An 18,133-nucleotide genomic window follows, 5' to 3' on the forward strand; every position below is an offset into this window, starting at 1 on the left:
TGTATAAGGGAAAGAGGTGGGGAGAGGCCAGCGGCGAAGAATGCAGATCTTAGCTGTGTCTAGAGTTGTATGCAATAGACAGCTATGAAGGCGGGAAAGGCCCAAGGAGGTCGCTAAATCATGTAGAAGGATCAGGGGGTGAAGCAGGGGTGATGTGATTGGTAGGGTCTCGCTCAGCGTGGTGCCGACTGCCTCCCAAAAGGGTTGTACCGAGGGGCAATCACAGAGGACGTGCATCAGGTCACATCATGACCTTTGATGTGTTTGTCACTGATGGTTAAACAAGGGTTTGAGACCACTTGTCCTACCTAGCAAAGAGCTATTCTATTCACATAGTAACATCTTGAAGCCCTGCTCCTAGGTCAGTGCATCAGTTATGATTTGCCATTCGCACCTAAAATTAATATAGGTTCAAGTCAGAAACTTTGACCTACTTAACCTTCTAGAAATTGTCAGGCTCAAATATGTTTTTCAGAAAAAATCTGCAAGGCAGGGTTCACATATGCTTCCATTCACTAATGTTGGCTTGCAATGCATAGAGACAGTTGAATCCAGTTTTCTGTTCAGTCTCACATATTCGGCTATGCTCCCGATCTTCAGGTTCCTTTCGCAACGCAAGTGGTATGGGAATCGCGAACAGCACCAAAGTCATAGAATTCATCTTCTTGGGCCTCTCCGGATTGCCTGAGTATCAGCCACTCCTTTTCACTCTTTTCCTCATCACATATATGCTCACATTGATAGGGAACGTGACCATCATAATGGCAGTATGGACTGACACTCGCCTCCAGACGCCAATGTACTATCTACTTGCGAACTTCTCCTTTGTAGACATGAGCATGGCTTCGGTGACTGTACCAAAAATGTTGGTGGACTTAATCTCTATGAAGAAGACAATTAGCTTTTCTGCTTGTTTTGTGCAGATGTACTCCTTTCTACTTGTCGGGAACACAGAGAGCTTTCTCTTGGCAGGGATGGCCTACGATCGATACGTAGCCATATGCCTCCCGTTGCATTACACTGCAGTGATGACCAGAAGACTCTGCTTGGGAATGGTGATCTTTTCGTGGATGGTGTCTTCTCTGCACTCCCTATTGCACACTCTTCTGGCAACAACATTGTCCTTTTGTGGATCCAATGTCATTACCCATTTCTTTTGTGATCTTCCAACCTTGCTGAACATATCATGCTCGGATACTTCCACCAACAACATAGTTCTTTTCATTGAAGCGTCTTTGCTCATATTGAGCCCATTGGCATGTGTCCTGTTGTCCTACATTTCCATACTTGCGGCCATCTTGAAAATACGGACCGCACATGGAAGGCGAACTGCCTTTTCCACATGCGCCTCCCATTTAGCTGTTGTTTCGCTGTTTTACGGTGCCGGAATGATTACATTCCTGCAGCCCTCATCCGCTCGCTCACTCTACAGGGACAAGCTTGTCAGCCTCATGTACACTGCAGTCACACCAATGATGAACCCCTTCATTTACAGCCTGAGGAACAAGGAGATCAAAGCTGCTCTCAGGCGAATGTTGGGGAGTCGTGTCTGAAAGACGAGTTCGGAGTGGGAAGGCATGAGTCGTAGGCCAGAAAGACGAACACCAAGTAGAAAGAAGGATTCCAGAAGACATCTCCTAGTCTTTTTGGAGGATTCCCGCAAGGTTTGCATGCCCCTCTGGGGATGTTCCCATTTATAAATAATAGAGAAATAGAACTGGGACATAGACACAGGTAAAGAGAGTGCAACGTGATGGCGAGAGTGGTTGAAATAACGTATAAGAGAGTAGAGAAGAGTTGAATGACAAGAAATATCTGTGAGCAATGAGGAGAGTGAGAAATTGAAGAGAGCAGTGGTAAAAAGTGAGATAAACATGAAAAGAGCAGTAAAATAGTAAGACATAATGGCAAATGTTAACTAGTGTTCTTTGATTATAAAGGTGTTTTCATTTATGGTTGTATAATACAATAAGATGTATTGCATTCTGAGATTTCAATGCTTGTGATTTCTGTCAATTACAATAAATTATCTTGAATTGAATAATAATTTGTTTGCAAACCATGCTTACTGTACAAATTTTGAATGCTACGTAAAGCAGATGTTATCAGCAAATTAGACAAGTTACAAAGATTTACCTCAAAGTGCGTAATTTGTGTCCGAGATTGCATGCGGTGGGCACCGGCACTCATTTTTGGAGATGGTGACTTTTTATTCATCATTAGACTTTGATCTACAGCAAGAAAGAGAAAGTCTGAAAAGGCAGAAATAAGGAGCAAAAAAAGATAGGTAAACAGTGCAAAGAGTGAAATGTGGATCAAAAACAACCTGCAAGTGTAGAGAAAGAGACACAAATTGTAGTGTGGTGGAGGAAAGTGTCCTGAGGTGGGATCAAGACAAAACAGTCTCGGTATTGGGCCACGTAGGTCTTCATCAGTGCTGGTAGCAGTCCCCTCAGAAAAGCTTTGGTTGTTGTATGTACATTTTAAAAAAAAAGAAATAAGGTGGGAGAAAGGGTAAGACTGTTTTGATCGTGGGTGAGACTGAAATCATACTACAAAATTGGACGAAATCAGACCGTTGATGCTTGCACAATCACCTATGTTTGTTTGATGGCAACTGTTGAAAAAATGCATTAAAAAAGACTAAACAAGTTATAAGAAATAATAACTAAAGCAAAATAAACAATTTAAAGTTTAATATTCATAGAACGTACGATACTTTATTCTTTTGTATTTGACCATTATCCTGTGACAACTAAATTGTAATTTAGGGCTTGATTACGAGTCGGGAGGACAGCGTTACCCCCATTACAAAAGTGACGGATATCCCGTCCGCCAAATTACAATCCCATTACATCCAATGGAACTTTCAATACGGCAGACGGGATATCCGTCACGTTTGTGATGTAGTATCCTATCTGTCAAACTCGTGATCAGGCCCTTAGTATGGCTCTGTTGTAAAGTGTGTAAATGCACTCTTGCCAGGTTGGCTCTATAAAAACAACAAAAAAAGTTACAAAAATCAAAGTCACTGTGCATGTATAGGATATGCATCTCACAATGTGCACATTTGATTGACTAGTTAATGTTTAAAGACTTTTGCACCATTATTATTTTCAGACATGGCACTCTCTGTTTGGCATACTTCTTTATCCCTCTGGACGCGGTGACCCATACAATTGGAGGTTTAATTCCTGAAAGACAATATCTACATGGAAGCCTACTGGGATGTATGACGTTACAACGCACACTATTACAACGCATGCACTTACAACGCATTTTTTACAACGCATAATCCATTACAACGCATGACATTACAACGCATGACACTACAACGCATTTAAAAAAAATACCTTTACAACGCACTACCATTACAACGCATACTACCATTACAACGCATAATATTAAATTGCATTTAAGGTAAGTATTAGATAGTATAGGGTTAAAAATTACTATTCTAACTCCAGGGGGTGCAACAGTAGGGTAAGTGTTGGATAGTGTAGGGGTAAAAATTACTATTCTAACTCCAGGGGGTGCAACAGTAGGGTAAGTGTTGGATAGTGTAGGGGTAAAAATTACTATTCTAACTCCAGGGGGTGCAACAGTAGGGAAAGTGTTGGATAGTATAGGGGTAAAAATTACTATTCTAACTCCAGGGGGTGCATCAGTAGGGTAAGTGTTGGATAGTATAGGGGTAAAAATTACTATTCTAACTCCAGGGGGTGCATCAGTAGGGAAAGTGTTGGATAGTATAGGGGTAAAAATTACTATTCTAACTCCAGGGGGTGCATCAGTAGGGTAAGTGTTGGATAGTATAGGGGTAAAAATTACTATTCTAACTCCAGGGGGTGCATCAGTAGGGTAAGTGTTGGATAGTATAGGGGTAAAAATTACTATTCTAACTCCAGGGGGTGCATCAGTAGGGTAAGTGTTGGATAGTATAGTGTAATATTATGCGTTGTAATGGTATGCGTTGTAATGGTAGTATGCGTTGTAATGGAATGCGTTGTAATGGTAGTTTTTAAAAATGCGTTGTAGTGTCATGCGTTGTAATATCATGCGTTGTAATGGATTATGCGTTGTAAAAAATGCGTTGTAATGGTAGTGCGTTGTAAAAGTTGCGTTGTAAAGGTTGTTCCCCAGCCTACTGGGTAGTGATAAACAGCTACAAATTTCATAAGAACAGCTGGGTCAAGAGGCAGATTTGGCCTTAGCAACCACTGAAAACCCAGATGGTCCTACAATGGATGGCATGTCATACAGCCGTTAAGAGCGGTGGGGACAGTTGGGGGGGGATTTCGACAGACGACAACAAGGAAAAATGTATTATTTATTTATTTTTCCCTTGTGGCCGTCTGTCGAATCCCCCCACAACCTGGCTCCACTGCCCCTCTGCTCTTACCTGCACGGGCCGCGGCTGATGTCATAATATTTGTGGAGCTTTCACCATTCAAAGACAGTTCTTTTTTTCCAATTGTTTCAATATATTACACAGTACTAGAGAGATTTAATAAATAATTCCATGCCAATGTTTACCATGACTCATCCAATAGTCAATTACATTTTTATGGACTGTATTAGATGGTTAATGATATTAATATTATAGGACACAATATGTATTAAACAACATAAGGGTTACACAGCACTCTAAAATGAATCTCTACTAGGGGGTACCCAAAATTGTAATCAATTAAAGAGTCACAATGAGGTGAAAACCTTTTCTTCAGAGTCACATATTTAGGTCAGGTGGAGAAGCTGGGATCTGAGGTCAAGTTTCCTGGTTAGGTAGTCTGCTATTTTCTAATAAAGCTATTAACATATCTTCAGAAGTTGCTGGAGTGCCTGTCTTCACAAACTTCAAAGAGAGCTGCCCATCGTGTTTTCAAAGGCTTTGTGCCTTACCTGCTGTATCACACGTACACATGCGCTATTATTGTTTCTTTTTTTGGTAAGTCTAATTTCTTTATTCAAACATGTTTGGCCCTGCTTGGATTATTCATCTACCTATCATTGCTGTTTCAACACAAGCACATTGCTTGCCTCACCCAAGGGTGTGTTATTTTCATGAAGCCAGATACACAAGTCAATTACAGGTTCCCACTATTATCACTTCCTTCCAGTAATTAATGTTCCTAAAAAATTCCCTGCCTCTGTCGCGCGTCCAACTGAATTTGCCTGATCTTTTGGGGTTTTCCAGTCCAGCAGCTGAAACAGCTTATTGTAACATAAAATTAAATAAACGAGAAAAACTTAAATGGCTTAGTGTGGCTTTATGGCTAGGGTGGTCAACCTCGAAACTGGGGAACAGGATTCGAGTCTCGGCAACGACACTCAACATCCTGTGATTCTTGGCAAATCACTTAATCTTCGCGTGTCTTACAAAAAAACGAATGTGCCCTTGTATAACTCAACTGGTGCTCATGTAAAGAACTCTGATACCTCCGGGTCAAGTTCGCACTATATAAAACTCCAGGAAAAAAAAAACTAGTCTATTTGTTTTTCTTATTTTTTTTTATTCTATCTGCTTTCGAATGCCTTCTTTTAATACAGCCATTTAAATATCCCAAGTAATCCAGCCGAAAAGCACACAACAACTTGAAATATTCAGCAAGCATTTTAGAAGACATTAGTGGATAGCAGTCACAAACCTGCAAACGAATACTTGGATTTGTTGACATCAAAGTAAAAACAAGGAACATGATGGGTCTATCAAGAGAAGTCCACAAAAATCCAAAGAGATTTTGTTCTTGAATCAAAATACACTCACCATTCTAGAAGAGTGGGCATATTATCAAAAAGCAAATTACCTGCCCAAGGTTTTGACAAATTTGGGAAAAAGAATTAATTGGTCTTTTTGCTCATAAAGTCTCCCTGACAATGTGCAAGGCAAAAATGATGTGAATGTTGTAGGTGACTTGAACTCACTCAAGGATGAACTGTTGGACCCCTCTCAATCTCTGAGAAACTGAACACCAGGAGCTTGATTATCACTAGTTCTCTCATCACTACCATCTAGATTCTCAACATGCTCTACATAGCTAAATTATAATAAATAATGACATTAAAATGTCCTACAACCTATATTTCATGCTGGAAAAAATGCACTGTAGCTTAAACACTCATTTTGGATTGATGGAACATAAAACTAAATTGCTGTGGATGGATATAAATCAGAGAAATCAAAATCATAGAAGGGAGTACCTTCGAACTATGCGCAAATCAAATGGAATGGATACCAACTCTCAACAATACTACCAAACGGGAAAAGTTAGGAAGCTAAAGAATCCCTGTCCACACTAGGCGATATGTGCTTCCGTAGACAGTGTGGTTGCACTTGACAGCTTACCACTGAAATGGTATAATTACCTATTTATATTTCAAAGACATACAGAAACCAATTATCAATATAATGTTGTTAGAAATTGGGCTACTGGTTGACAGAGGGGTGAGCCCTGGTCAAGCAGCAGCCACAATCCTTGTCCGAGTTAGGCACAGCAAACCCCAAATTAACCTGTGCTCGACCCTCTGGTATCTTGGCATAGAGCAATCAGGCTTAACTTAGAGGCAATTTGTAATGTATTTGTAAAACTCTTAAAACAGTTAAACAGTGAAAACACCACATAAAAAGATCCCACAGTAGGTTAGAAAAACTGAGCTGAATTTAATAAATAAAACAAGACTAAAACGATAAAATCCAATCAGTAGAAATTGAGTTATGAATTTTTAAAGCAGAAAGTAAAATATGGCGCCTAAAATCATAAAGCGTGAACTGGAGATATCTGATTCAGCTGGACCGGTCAAAGTCAAATGTTCAGGCTGACCACGATGGAGTTTTACCTTCTCCCGTTAATGTTTGAGAGAACCATGTGGAGCAAGGAGACCTTTGTTGGCAGTGGTCAGCGTGGCAAGAAGAGCAGGCCGGCTTGCCGCGGACGGGCAGGCTTGAGCTTCGCGTTGGCGGTCCACCGCAGGCGATTGATGTTTGCTGTACAAAGCGATGGGCTGCTGGTGGTTTGTGCTGGTTTTCAATGTGAGGGCTGTGGTTCCGGTGCAAACTGGCATGTTCATGGACGCAAAGAGCCCAAAAGCTTGATTTCAAGAGTGCAGAGCCACACCAAGGGCTCAGGGCTTGAGGAGCACCACTTGGGAGTCAGGAACTCACTGCAGCTGGGCCCAGGAGCTTGTTGGGGAGTCTTTTATGTCCCTGAGGCTCAGATCAGGAGGCCAGCAGACTAGCCCTTTGAGTCACTCTAAGGTCCTGGGTTCAAGATGAAGTTGCAGGTCCAGTTCTTGTTCCCCAGGCCAGATGCAGACTGTCTCTACGGAGGACGTGAAATTAGAATTATCACGCCTTTGAAACAATCAAAGAAAAGACAGAATAATTGAGCTCCCAGTCTTCCACCATAAATCGTACAAGGATTATTCCGATCCCTGATTCTCATCAGACTGAAGAAGAAGATAAAGTCAGACCTCAGACTCTGGCTGTCCACATCCATTCCATAGCCTTGAGGAAGACCCGCCATGACACCTATGAAGTAAGCTGTCTTCAGGGTCGAAACGTCGGCGTAACTTGTTGGCTCAGTATTATCGAGTCTCCTGGCTCTGAACATAGTGTATTTTTGCCCGCCATTGGAGACATTGATTAAGACTTGTACTGACCCCCTCTATGATTAAATTGTACTATCTATTGTGAATACTTGTACATATTTTACTTGCACTTGTATATATTGCATTCACTTTATCACAGTCACTGAGCACATATTTCACATGTCACTGTTTTATTGTTGACAGCCTGAGAAATCTAAAACTCTAGTTAAAATAAATATTCTGATTGAATTCAGCATACATGAAGTGGTTTTTGCATGTGTTCCGGTTAGGTAATATTAAATTATATGGTACTATTGAAAAATTGAAAAATTATATAATGCTGTAAAGTAATTATTCTCATACCCGACAGAACCATTGTAGCTTTGTTGTCAGAGGTAGCAGGCAGCAGGTCAGCATAGCAGGGCAGCAGTTCCTTTATTGCAGCAATCCAGTATAGTGGCTGTCCTTGTAGCAGCAGAGCAGTCCTTCTTCCTGGCAGAGTATCCACAGATACAGAAGTGTACAGAAGAACTGGTGTCTGAGGTCCTACTTTTATATAAAGTTGTGACTTTGAAGTGGGGAGAAACTTCTAGAGGCTTGCCTTTGAAGTGCACAGATGCCCTGCCTCCCTGGCCCTGGCTCCAGAAAACTACCGTGGGTATGCAGCCTTTTGTGTGGAGACAGGACACAGCCCATTCAGGTATAAGTGGGGCTGGCCCAGCTTCTCCCTCCCATCCTGCGAGTGATGGCCCATCCAGTCACAGCTAAGCTCCCAATTGTGTGTGGCTGTCTAGGAGGAATACACAAAGTGCAACTGTCACCCACACCCAGTCATGTGCCTGCAGCCACCACATGACTATGGCAAGAAAATGCCAACTTAAGTGGCATTTTCAGAAGTGCAATTTAAGTCTGACTTCACTATGAGTGAGGATTTTAAATTGTGATTCCAAAGACTCCAAACATGAACTGGTCATCTCTTCCCATTTGGAAATTACACTAATAAAATGTAATAAGGTTACTCCAATGTTATCCCCCCGGGAGAGATAGGCCTTGCAGTAGTGAAAAACAAATTTAAGAGTTTTTTACTACCAGGACATGTAAAACCTAAACGTACATTGCACCCTACCCTCTGGGCTGTCTAGGGCCTTACCTAGGGGTGATATATGTATTAAAAAGGAAAGTTTAGGCCTGGCATAAGGCTTAATTTGCCAGGTTGACAGAGCAGTTTAAAACTGCGCACACAGGCACTGCAATGGCAGGCCTAAGATATGTTTGAAATGCTACTTACGTGGGTGTTGCAATCAGTGCTGCAAGCCCTCTAGTAGCATATAATTTATAGGCCTTGGGCACATGTAGTGCTACTTTGCAAGGGACTTACAAGTAAATTAAATATGCCAAGTGAGTATAAGCCACTGTCACCATGTTTTAGGTAAAGAGCACAAGCACTTTGGCACAGATTAGCAGTGGTAAAGTCCAAAGTCCAGCAAAAACAACTCCAACAAAAAGTGCAGGGCAAATGCAAAACATTTGAGGATGACCCTGCAGAAAGGGCCAAGACCAACAGATTATTTTCTTTATAAATGCTGTAGGGCAGAACATTTGCTTAGCATATTGATATGCACACACACACACACATATATATTGATTTAATAGTAGTTATGTTTGTTTCATTTAATGTGATTATTCAAAGATAGCATTGTATTATAACGTTGTGAGAATACCACACTGAAATTAAGGAAGTTGCTTCCTTAATAACCTTTTCAAAACTGCAATTTGAGAGACAGAGGTGTTCAAATGGGGAGAATGAATGACGGCTTGAATTGAGTCAAATGTAGGGAGATAGGGAACAGGGAGGGATATTGTGATATTGATTAAGCAGCTTTGAATGGTATGGCAAATTTGTGGTTGGAAATCAAGGGTCCATTATAAAAATAGGGGTGAATGAGAGAGATTAGCAGTAGAGGTGATAGACGTGGTTAGTACAGGTGGTGATTAAAGTTTTGGTGGACAATAGTATTGAGGTAGATAGTAGTGGTAGTGAACAACACGGCACAATAGCTTGTTGATGAAATTATTGAGCAAGATTAATAAATGTATTGACATAATTTTGAACCAGAAATAGAGCTTTCTATATTTAAATTACATCATATTTCATCATTTTTCCCCACCTTTCCATTCAAAGACAGTCATTTCAATCATTAAGATACTAACATATTTTGGGCGACCACTTCTTTTTTTGATTTTGAGTTTCGCAATTGGCTGTATCAAGCCATATGGTCACTAATTGTGAGAACACAGAAATCATGTGTCTGGGTGCTCATTAAAATGTAGATGAGAAATTAGCTAAGAGCTTGACAAATTCCAATTAAGTGAACTTAATTATGTAATATAATAAGTAATTGGTCTCTGCTCTATTAGCATTAGAGCTGCCTCTGATGGAACACTAGAGACCAAGATATAAACACTGGAATAACCTTCCACCAGCTGGTCCCTTGAGTTATTTACTAGTTGCAAACTGTCTGCCAACACTCAAACACATTTATTGTATTTATGTAGCACTTACTACCCCCGATGAGGATTAGAAGTGCTTTACGGTGAGTAGCATGCTACTCTGGAACCCAAGGTTAGTGGTTAATTCAGTGGTTAATGTGATTAGTCATGTGCTCTCAACAACATTGCACACGTTTACTCCAGTTACTTTGTGATACCGGTTAGGTGTGTTCATTAGTCTGGGCTATGTGGTTTCAGGTGAATGGTTGGTGAGATAGATGGGCTGGCCGAGTGGGCTGAATACAATACAAACCTGCCGACCTCTACAAATCTTCTACTCTGTGAGGAGGGGGAAGGGGCTTTGTGCCTAGCTTTGCCTTGGGCCCCTCACCCCACCACAAACAAGGAGAAGAGGTTCTGTGGCTGCTGTAGATGTCCTGGGAAGGTTTTACAACCTGTAATGCACATCAGCTGTTCAGAGCCTCCATACATGAACTGGAAACCCACTCTGTGCAGGGGTTTCGACTTCACCATGCGATAGCAGCTCTTCACCGGGAGACTGTGTGAAGGGAGACAATATCGAGTATCACATGGTGGTGTCAAGTGAGATGAAAAGTCTGGCAATATAATACGTCTATTTACATAGACCCTTTAATTCTTGGATTGTTAGCAGGCATTTAAAAATATACATAGTTAAGTCAGGGAGTGATTGTGCCAATTGAGGCAGATTTTTAATGGCAGCCAAATTTCACTAGCTTGATAAAATTTGTTGTGCAATGTTAGAGTGAAAAGATGAGACAATTATTCAGCCAAGACAAGTGTGGGTTAAAAGGACACAGTCAGAATATGTTTGCTTTTCCAAGCTTTGCATGTCACAACCAAAAATGTAACAGAGTGGGCTGGAGAACATATCAGAGAAAACGACGGAGGTATCATGTAGATTCAATCTAAAAAGAAATATAGTATTGAAAACTTGTTAGTGAGATCCTATCGCATTTAGGGGGACTCTTACATTTTTTTCTCTTTTTGAGGAATTTAGAAGACGAAATTTGGAAAGTCAGTGACAAGGCGAGACTGGAAGCATAACCTAAAATCTGCCCTATACATGATTAAAATTGACTGTGCTGGTCTAAGGTACTTTACAAATCTTGAGCATGTGCCAGACCTCCAAGTGCACCGTGTACGCTACGTCATCTAAAGTTTTTCATAATCCCTTATGGATGCACTTTTAGCTTGTCGATGTCTCAGCCCTCACTAGTAAGAGTTAGGTGCAGAAGAAAGAGTTGAGATTCATTTAGGACTGCATCATTCAGGGTCACCTCCAGACCACCTCCACTTACAGCAGAATATTATCTTCACATGGCATAAAAAGGTTATAAGATGGCAGATTGTTACAAATTAGATCTTCACAGGAATTTCAAATTAAATAAATTTGTTAATTTGCAACCAATTCCTCAGATGCTCTCAAATGAACATATGCTCGACATGTCCCGCAAGGCGGGCAGATGTGGCGGTACTCATGGACCATCTTGATTCTGTTACTTGCACCAGTTGATCAGTTTACAATACATTCAGTACACATAGGGCAACCCAAACTATTTTAGCGATTTTGCACTGCGAACACCAGGATCCATCTTGATCCCTTTTCAGATGTGTCAATGTTTCTATATTCAGAAACTCTCTACAGTTTGCACATATTTAAGTCATAACTGATGTTCAGTGAGTGTGGTGGTCTTCGCTCTGATGTTTTGTATGTGACTAGAAGCATCTGAAAGAAGTTGTAAGCGGTCCAATGAAAAAGGTTTTATTTGAATTGTAAAAAATTCTCATTGAGTATCCAGAAGTATGTAGAGAAGTCAAACTGTGCTCCACACTTGAAGACACAAGAAGGCAGAAACATCTCTGAAGTATACATCAGTGAAAGTTCAATGATGTATAATGGTACTTGGAGTTCCCAGGTGCCCAGCTGTGAAACTTGGATGATGTACAATGGTACTTGAAGTACCCAGGTGCCCATCTGTGAAGCTTTGACTATGTACAATGGTACTTGGAGTGCCAATGTACAATGGTACTTGGAATGCTCAGATGCCCATCTGTGAAACTTCAACAATGTACAATGGTACTTGGAGTACCCAGGTGCCCATCTGTGAAACTTCGACGATGTGCAACGGTACTTAAAGTGCCTAGGTACCCATCTGTGAAACTTTGACAATGTACAATGGTACTTGGAGTGCCCAGGGGCTCATCTGTGAAACTTCGACGATGTACAATTGTTCTTGGAGTGCCCATGTACAATGGTACTTGGAGTGTCCAGGTGCCCATCTGTGAAACTTTGACGATGTACAATGGTACTTGGAGTGCCCAGGTGCTCATCTGTGAAACCTCGACGATGTACAATGTTACATGGTGTGCCCATGTACAATGGTACTTGGAGTGCCCAGGTGCCCATCTGTGAAACTTTGACGATGTACAATGGTACTTGGAGTGCCCAGGTGCTCATCTGTGAAACCTCGACGATGTACAATGTTACATGGTGTGCCCATGTACAATGGTACTTGGAGTGTCCATGTTCCCATCTGTGAAACTTTGACGATGTACAATGGTACTTGGAGTGCCCAGGTGCCCTCTTTGCCATTGATGACTGGGTATGGTGGCAGCTGTCCCAAGACTTCTCCACCATCCGAGCTGAAGTGGGTCTCCAATAGTGGTGAAAGAATTGGAATTGAGTTTAGTGCCCCAAAGGTGATGGTTATCAAATCCTGAGACGGATGGTGGTATGTTTTGGAGCTTGCTTACCTGGCACACTGATGTTCCAACTGGGAGACAAGATGTTCAATAGGGCAGGTAGATTGCTGTAAGAGTGTGGGAATGAAATACCTAGATAAAGAAATCTGTGTTTTCGATAAACAGTTTTTGACATTTGCAAACGCACTTCGAATAATGAATATTAGGCTTTTGGCGCATGGTTTGCCTAGATTATATGGGCTAGGAACACATGGAGCAAAATATAAACTTGGAATTTTAACAAACCAATTCAGGTTGATGATACCCAACAAGACTTACAGGGCCAGATGAACTCACACACGTAATCAGATTTGGTCTGGGTCATGCAGGACTGGACTGGGAACCGAAACCAGCAGATTGCTGCTTGACCAGCCTGAAAGCGAGGGGGGGGGAGTGCTAGCAAGAAGCAGCACTGCTGCTTTTGTTACAGGGGCCGATATTGCAACCCTGCTGCAAAACTGGCCGCCAGTGACAAAACTGCCCCCACGGGCAAAAAACAGCCCCCAACCTTCCGGCCCAGCTGGGAAATGCCGGGTGCCCGCTACAGCCAGTCTGGCCCTGGGGTCATTTCTCATTTTGGGAAGGAGAACAGTCAATCAAGAGCAGTCACGGGTAATGGTTTCCAGGAACAAATGGTGTGTTGTTTAGGTTGTGCCTACCAGAAAGCACAAGCTGTATTTTTGTAAATTATATATTGTTGGCTTACGGAAGACTTACAGAGCATTACCTTGATTACAATTGTTAGGCTTTTTTGTCACCTTCATTTCCTCGCTTCTAAGTGGATGGTTCATTGTACTTGCGTGCCTACAAAATGCCCGGTCATTGCGTTACCATACGTTCTGTTTTTATTTTAACTTTGGCTTTTGCTTGTGCTGCACAGCATCACACCGATGCTGCACAGCATGGCAAAACTGCATTGATAATGCCACTAGGTCATGAAGGTGAGACCAATTGACTTTGCCAATGATTGTTTTGAAGTAGAAGGTCGAAGCTGAATCATATTTTTTTCATTGGCCAGAACTAACTTAATTATGAGCAGCAACACCAATCTCACACTAAAAATGTTGAGAAATCAGCCCGAAGAAGCAGAGAAGGTTTTCAAGGACATAAAATCTAAAGATATTTCTAACATCATTGGGAAGAAGTAAACATCATCATTTATAGATTACGGGCCCGATTCACAAAGGTAAGATAAGATGGAAGTCTAACTTTACAACTTTCGGTATTCACAAAGGATATTTACTACTCGTAAATGCCCTTTGTGAATACCGAAAGTCGTAAAGTTCAACTTTTGATATTCACACAGGGCATTCAGGAGTAGTAAATGCCCTTTGTGAATACAAAAAGTCGTAAACTTAAACTTTCGTCTCAGTTTACTTTTGTGAATCCGGACCAACTTTGGAACGCCCTCAGAGGCGACGGAAAGGGCGTCGGATGGCGTGACATACATTCGGGAAGTGGAGTGATGCGAGTGAGGACAGCAGGAGTGTGCATTTGTCACAGCAGCTAGACGAGGTGTCGCCCATGGGTAGGGTGACCGCGGTACTCCATGTCATCACAGACACTGTTTTCAGTCCTGGCCTTATAATTTACAAATGATTGCTGTCAGGTGTGTTAATCTAATTAGCTCAATGAAAGCAAACAAAGACCAAACACCCAGGACGCATTAAGTTGTCACATGAAAGTCCAGGGCTGGAAACCGTGTCCGTGATGACATGAAGTGAGGGTTCCACCCTACACAGAGGGGATGGACCGCAGTGTGCAATGATTGCTGAGACCGAAGGCCAGTGGGTGCAGAAGAAAACAGCTTGTGGGAAGACATAGGGCATGAGTGCAAGAGAGGAGGGATGAGGCAGAGTGTATGTTTCGTGTGGTGGTTTGAGTCAGAACTATGGGGCAGGAAGGAAGATGCAGAGAGATGCTGTGCAGCTGAATGTATGAGGGTATTCCGCATGCGTTCAGGACGTATGTGTTCAGAACGGCGTCTTTAGTACGAACACGTCATTAGGATGCCTTTATTCAGCAAAGCAAGTCATTTTAACGACTTGCCTTAGGGGGTGCTGGATGTTGGAACAGTTTAATTTACTATTCTAACTCGAGTCTGCGCATCAGTAGGGAAGGTGTTGGACTTTAAATCCTACACCAATTCACTGGCGTAACGAAACTTGAGGGGGCCTCCCTGCAAGGCACGTGCAGGGGCCCCCTCCGGGCTCAATCAGGAGCTCTGCAGACAGAGTGTTGCGCTGAGGGGGTCCCCCGGAGCTTGGGGCCCCCCCGCACTGCAGAGGCGGAGGGGCCTGTGTTCCGCCCCTGCACCAATTCCATCAATGCTCCTCCCTAGAAGCAAGTCGTTGTTGCGACTTTCGTTCTGAGCGAATGCATGCTAATGCCGCGTTCGTTCTATTTCCGGCGCTGTTGTGGCACAGCGTGATTCTGGCTTTGTCTTAAAGGATGTTTACCTGTGCAGCTAGGAAGAAATGCAAAGCCATGGGGTTAGCTGAGGGTCTCACACTATGATAGGCCAGGACTGTGCATTGCTGATAGAGGAGGCACACGGTACACCTCCAGCAATGCAGCCATCACTGGGAAGGAACCTGCAGTCTTTCAATCACCAAATGGAATCATGTAACACACGCCACAGGACTGGAAATGTGCTGCAATGAGGCCGCGAGTGGAAAGTTCTGTTTTCACCACCTAATCATGTGGTGCAACACACCACTCAGGCAGGGCTAAGACCTGATAGGGCCTGGCAGGTTCACAATCCCAAAGGCATGAAAACATTAACATGAAAAAGAAAGATACTTAACATCCCTATAGAGAGTTGCATATTACACCCACCTTTGCAGAGCAATATGCAGCACAGTTCTGCCTTGTGTATTAACAGCTTTGGGCTGAATTGCACTCCCTTGGAAACAAGAACTTGCACAGGAATCAGAATTACAAACTGTGTGATAATTCTCACACCCTCACAATTGTTCTGTGATAGATTCCAGCAGGTCAACCCTGCCGAACTTTATCAGGGGAAAGGGACAGAAAAAAGGGCAGATAATAAGGACTTCAGGGCATTAAAAACACGATTCTGCATGTAATGCCTCCTTTTCATGTTGAAAACTTGGAATAAGAGCTATTTACCAGACACTGTAAATACCTTAAGCTAAGGCATCTTTGGGGGTCCATAGCAGGGCCCCCTTTGGTGCACGGCCTCTGGTTGGAGGGTGCCCCCCTGTTGATCCCTGCACCTTGTGGCAGGCACCTTGAGGTGTCTGCGACGGGGTGCAGGGATGAACCGCACCTCCCATTTCACTATGGGCGCATCTATAACGGCCGGTTTACAGCCGTAATGCATGCTCCCATAGTGAAATACAGGAATGTGACCGAACAGTGTTCGGTCGCAGCCTAATGAGGTGGTCGGGACCACCGACCGGGTGTCGGTCAGCCCCAGGACCGAGTCGGTGTCGGGGTGAAGAAATTCCACCCGACATCGAAATCAGACCCTTAATGTCACAAGGCAGATGGAGAGCTTGGAATAACCTATTGGGGATGTATGATGAACAAGATGTATATTTGATCGAGATTGATAATATTAATTATTGCTTGATTTATCCACTATTATGATGATAATTCTAATACATATTGCATATATTATATTACTACATAGTAAGCATTAATTATACTGTACAAGAGATTCTCTGGCAAGTCTGTCTTATTCTTAAAATTCTTCATATTCCAATGAGTACAGCCCAAAGGAAGGGATGGGAAGTACATATTTATTATTCTTTTGCCGTGGGGGACAAGGCTATGTACAAGTCTCAGGGTCTTAGGATATCTACTGGGTGTGACCCCTAAAAAGAAGGGGGCACTACAGTTCGAGAATGGAAACACACTTTCAGTCACCAAGAGGAAGCATGTGAACAAAATACACGCAATATTATGAAATAAGATAAAGGTCCTGTTTTCACCTCTAATCGATGCAGGGACTTAGCTATCAGTGGTGCAGCAGGTGCAGTGGCGCCGGTGCCCAGAGTTCCAAGAGGCCCATTGACCCCTGATAAATGCTGTATTTTACTGTCCCAACAGCAGTTAAAAGCAGGTATTTTCCTTGCTTTGCATCAGGGCCCTTTGCATCTTTGCTACACTACTGAATGGCTTGCCACAAAACTCTGCCCTGGTGAATACGTGTATCATGCATGTGTAAAAGTCTGTCCTGTGTACCTGTATCATCCCCTGGACAGATATTTAGTGTGATTTTTTGGCCTTACATATGCCAAATACATATTTGGCATATGTAAGGCCAAAAAATCACACTTGGAATTTAAATTTAGCTGCTTCTGCTCTGTCTTGCGCTTCAGCGTCTGCACATAGATTTCTTATTATTCGTCCACTTGGCCAGTAGATGGCACCATCACCGTTTGCTGAAGTGCTGCTTAGGTTGTTGGCAATTCATACATTAGTCTGCTATCCTCCTGCGGCGAGGTGTGATATCTAGCTGGCCCGTACTCCCTCAGTTTGGGCCGTTATTTGGACATCTGATTTATTTTGTCTGTTGCTAAAGAAAGAGGGTTTTTGGGACTATTCAATCAATTCCTCTAGACCATGGGTACGCGCAAACATTTTTCCAGGGGCCACAAAGCTTGGTCTGTGATGTGGCCGATGGAGCACTGATACCAGCAGGGTGGCGGCCAGGGAGTGGAGTGGGGGGGGAATGTTTGTGGTAAGGTGGATGTAGGGGAAGCAAAGCATATACATCTAGTGTCTGAATTGAACAATGTGAAACAAAATGCTTGGGATTAATCCCACCTTCTCCATTTAAATAAATTGTGTGATCCTAGGCAATTATTTTATTACACTTTACTTCCTTATCACATACATGACTTCAGGAGGTGTTACAAAACCTTCTGTGTTTGATTTAATTAACTATAATGTTCATGTATAATAGAAACCCAGTCCACCCAAAAAGGTCACATTACAACGGAATTACCTCTTAGTTCATTTTTGGCATTGTTGTCATGGTGGGGGTAGGTATGAATGTTTCTAAATTCATGTTTGAGAACTATCACTTTTCAAAAATACTTCTCAATGCACCAAAAACAACATGTAATCAGTTGTTGAAATAAAGGATTCCTCTACATGGTGGGATTCGCCTGCTTTTTGAGTGCAACTCCGTATGTGGGCAACTCTTTGATGAAGTATTCTGGCGGGTCCAGGTCAGGGAGTTTGCACCGCCACGAGGATTTAGGTGGACTGCTGTTTTCAGATTCCTGAAGGCATGTAG

At 42.5% G+C, this 18,133-nt stretch overlaps 1 protein-coding gene across 1 annotated transcript; it reads left to right on the forward strand.

Annotated features, from left to right (window-relative positions):
- The first annotated feature begins 404 nt into the window (after nucleotides 1-404).
- Nucleotides 405-1,553, forward strand: LOC146772738 (olfactory receptor 1f45-like). The gene has a single exon (XM_085637783.1). It carries the CDS (start codon nucleotides 624-626, stop codon nucleotides 1,551-1,553), a length of 930 nt encoding a protein of 309 aa, XP_085493909.1. The 5' UTR covers nucleotides 405-623.
- Nucleotides 1,554-18,133: the final 16,580 nt, after the last annotated feature.

Source organism: Triturus cristatus, chromosome 12, assembly GCF_964204655.1.
Source record: "Triturus cristatus chromosome 12, aTriCri1.1, whole genome shotgun sequence".
NCBI lineage: Eukaryota > Metazoa > Chordata > Amphibia > Caudata > Salamandridae > Triturus > Triturus cristatus.

Excerpts from the sequence above, each read along its gene's own strand:
- LOC146772738 (XM_085637783.1), top strand. The coding sequence starts at position 624 with ATGGGAATCGCGAACAGCACCAAAGTCATAGAATTCATCTTCTTGGGC.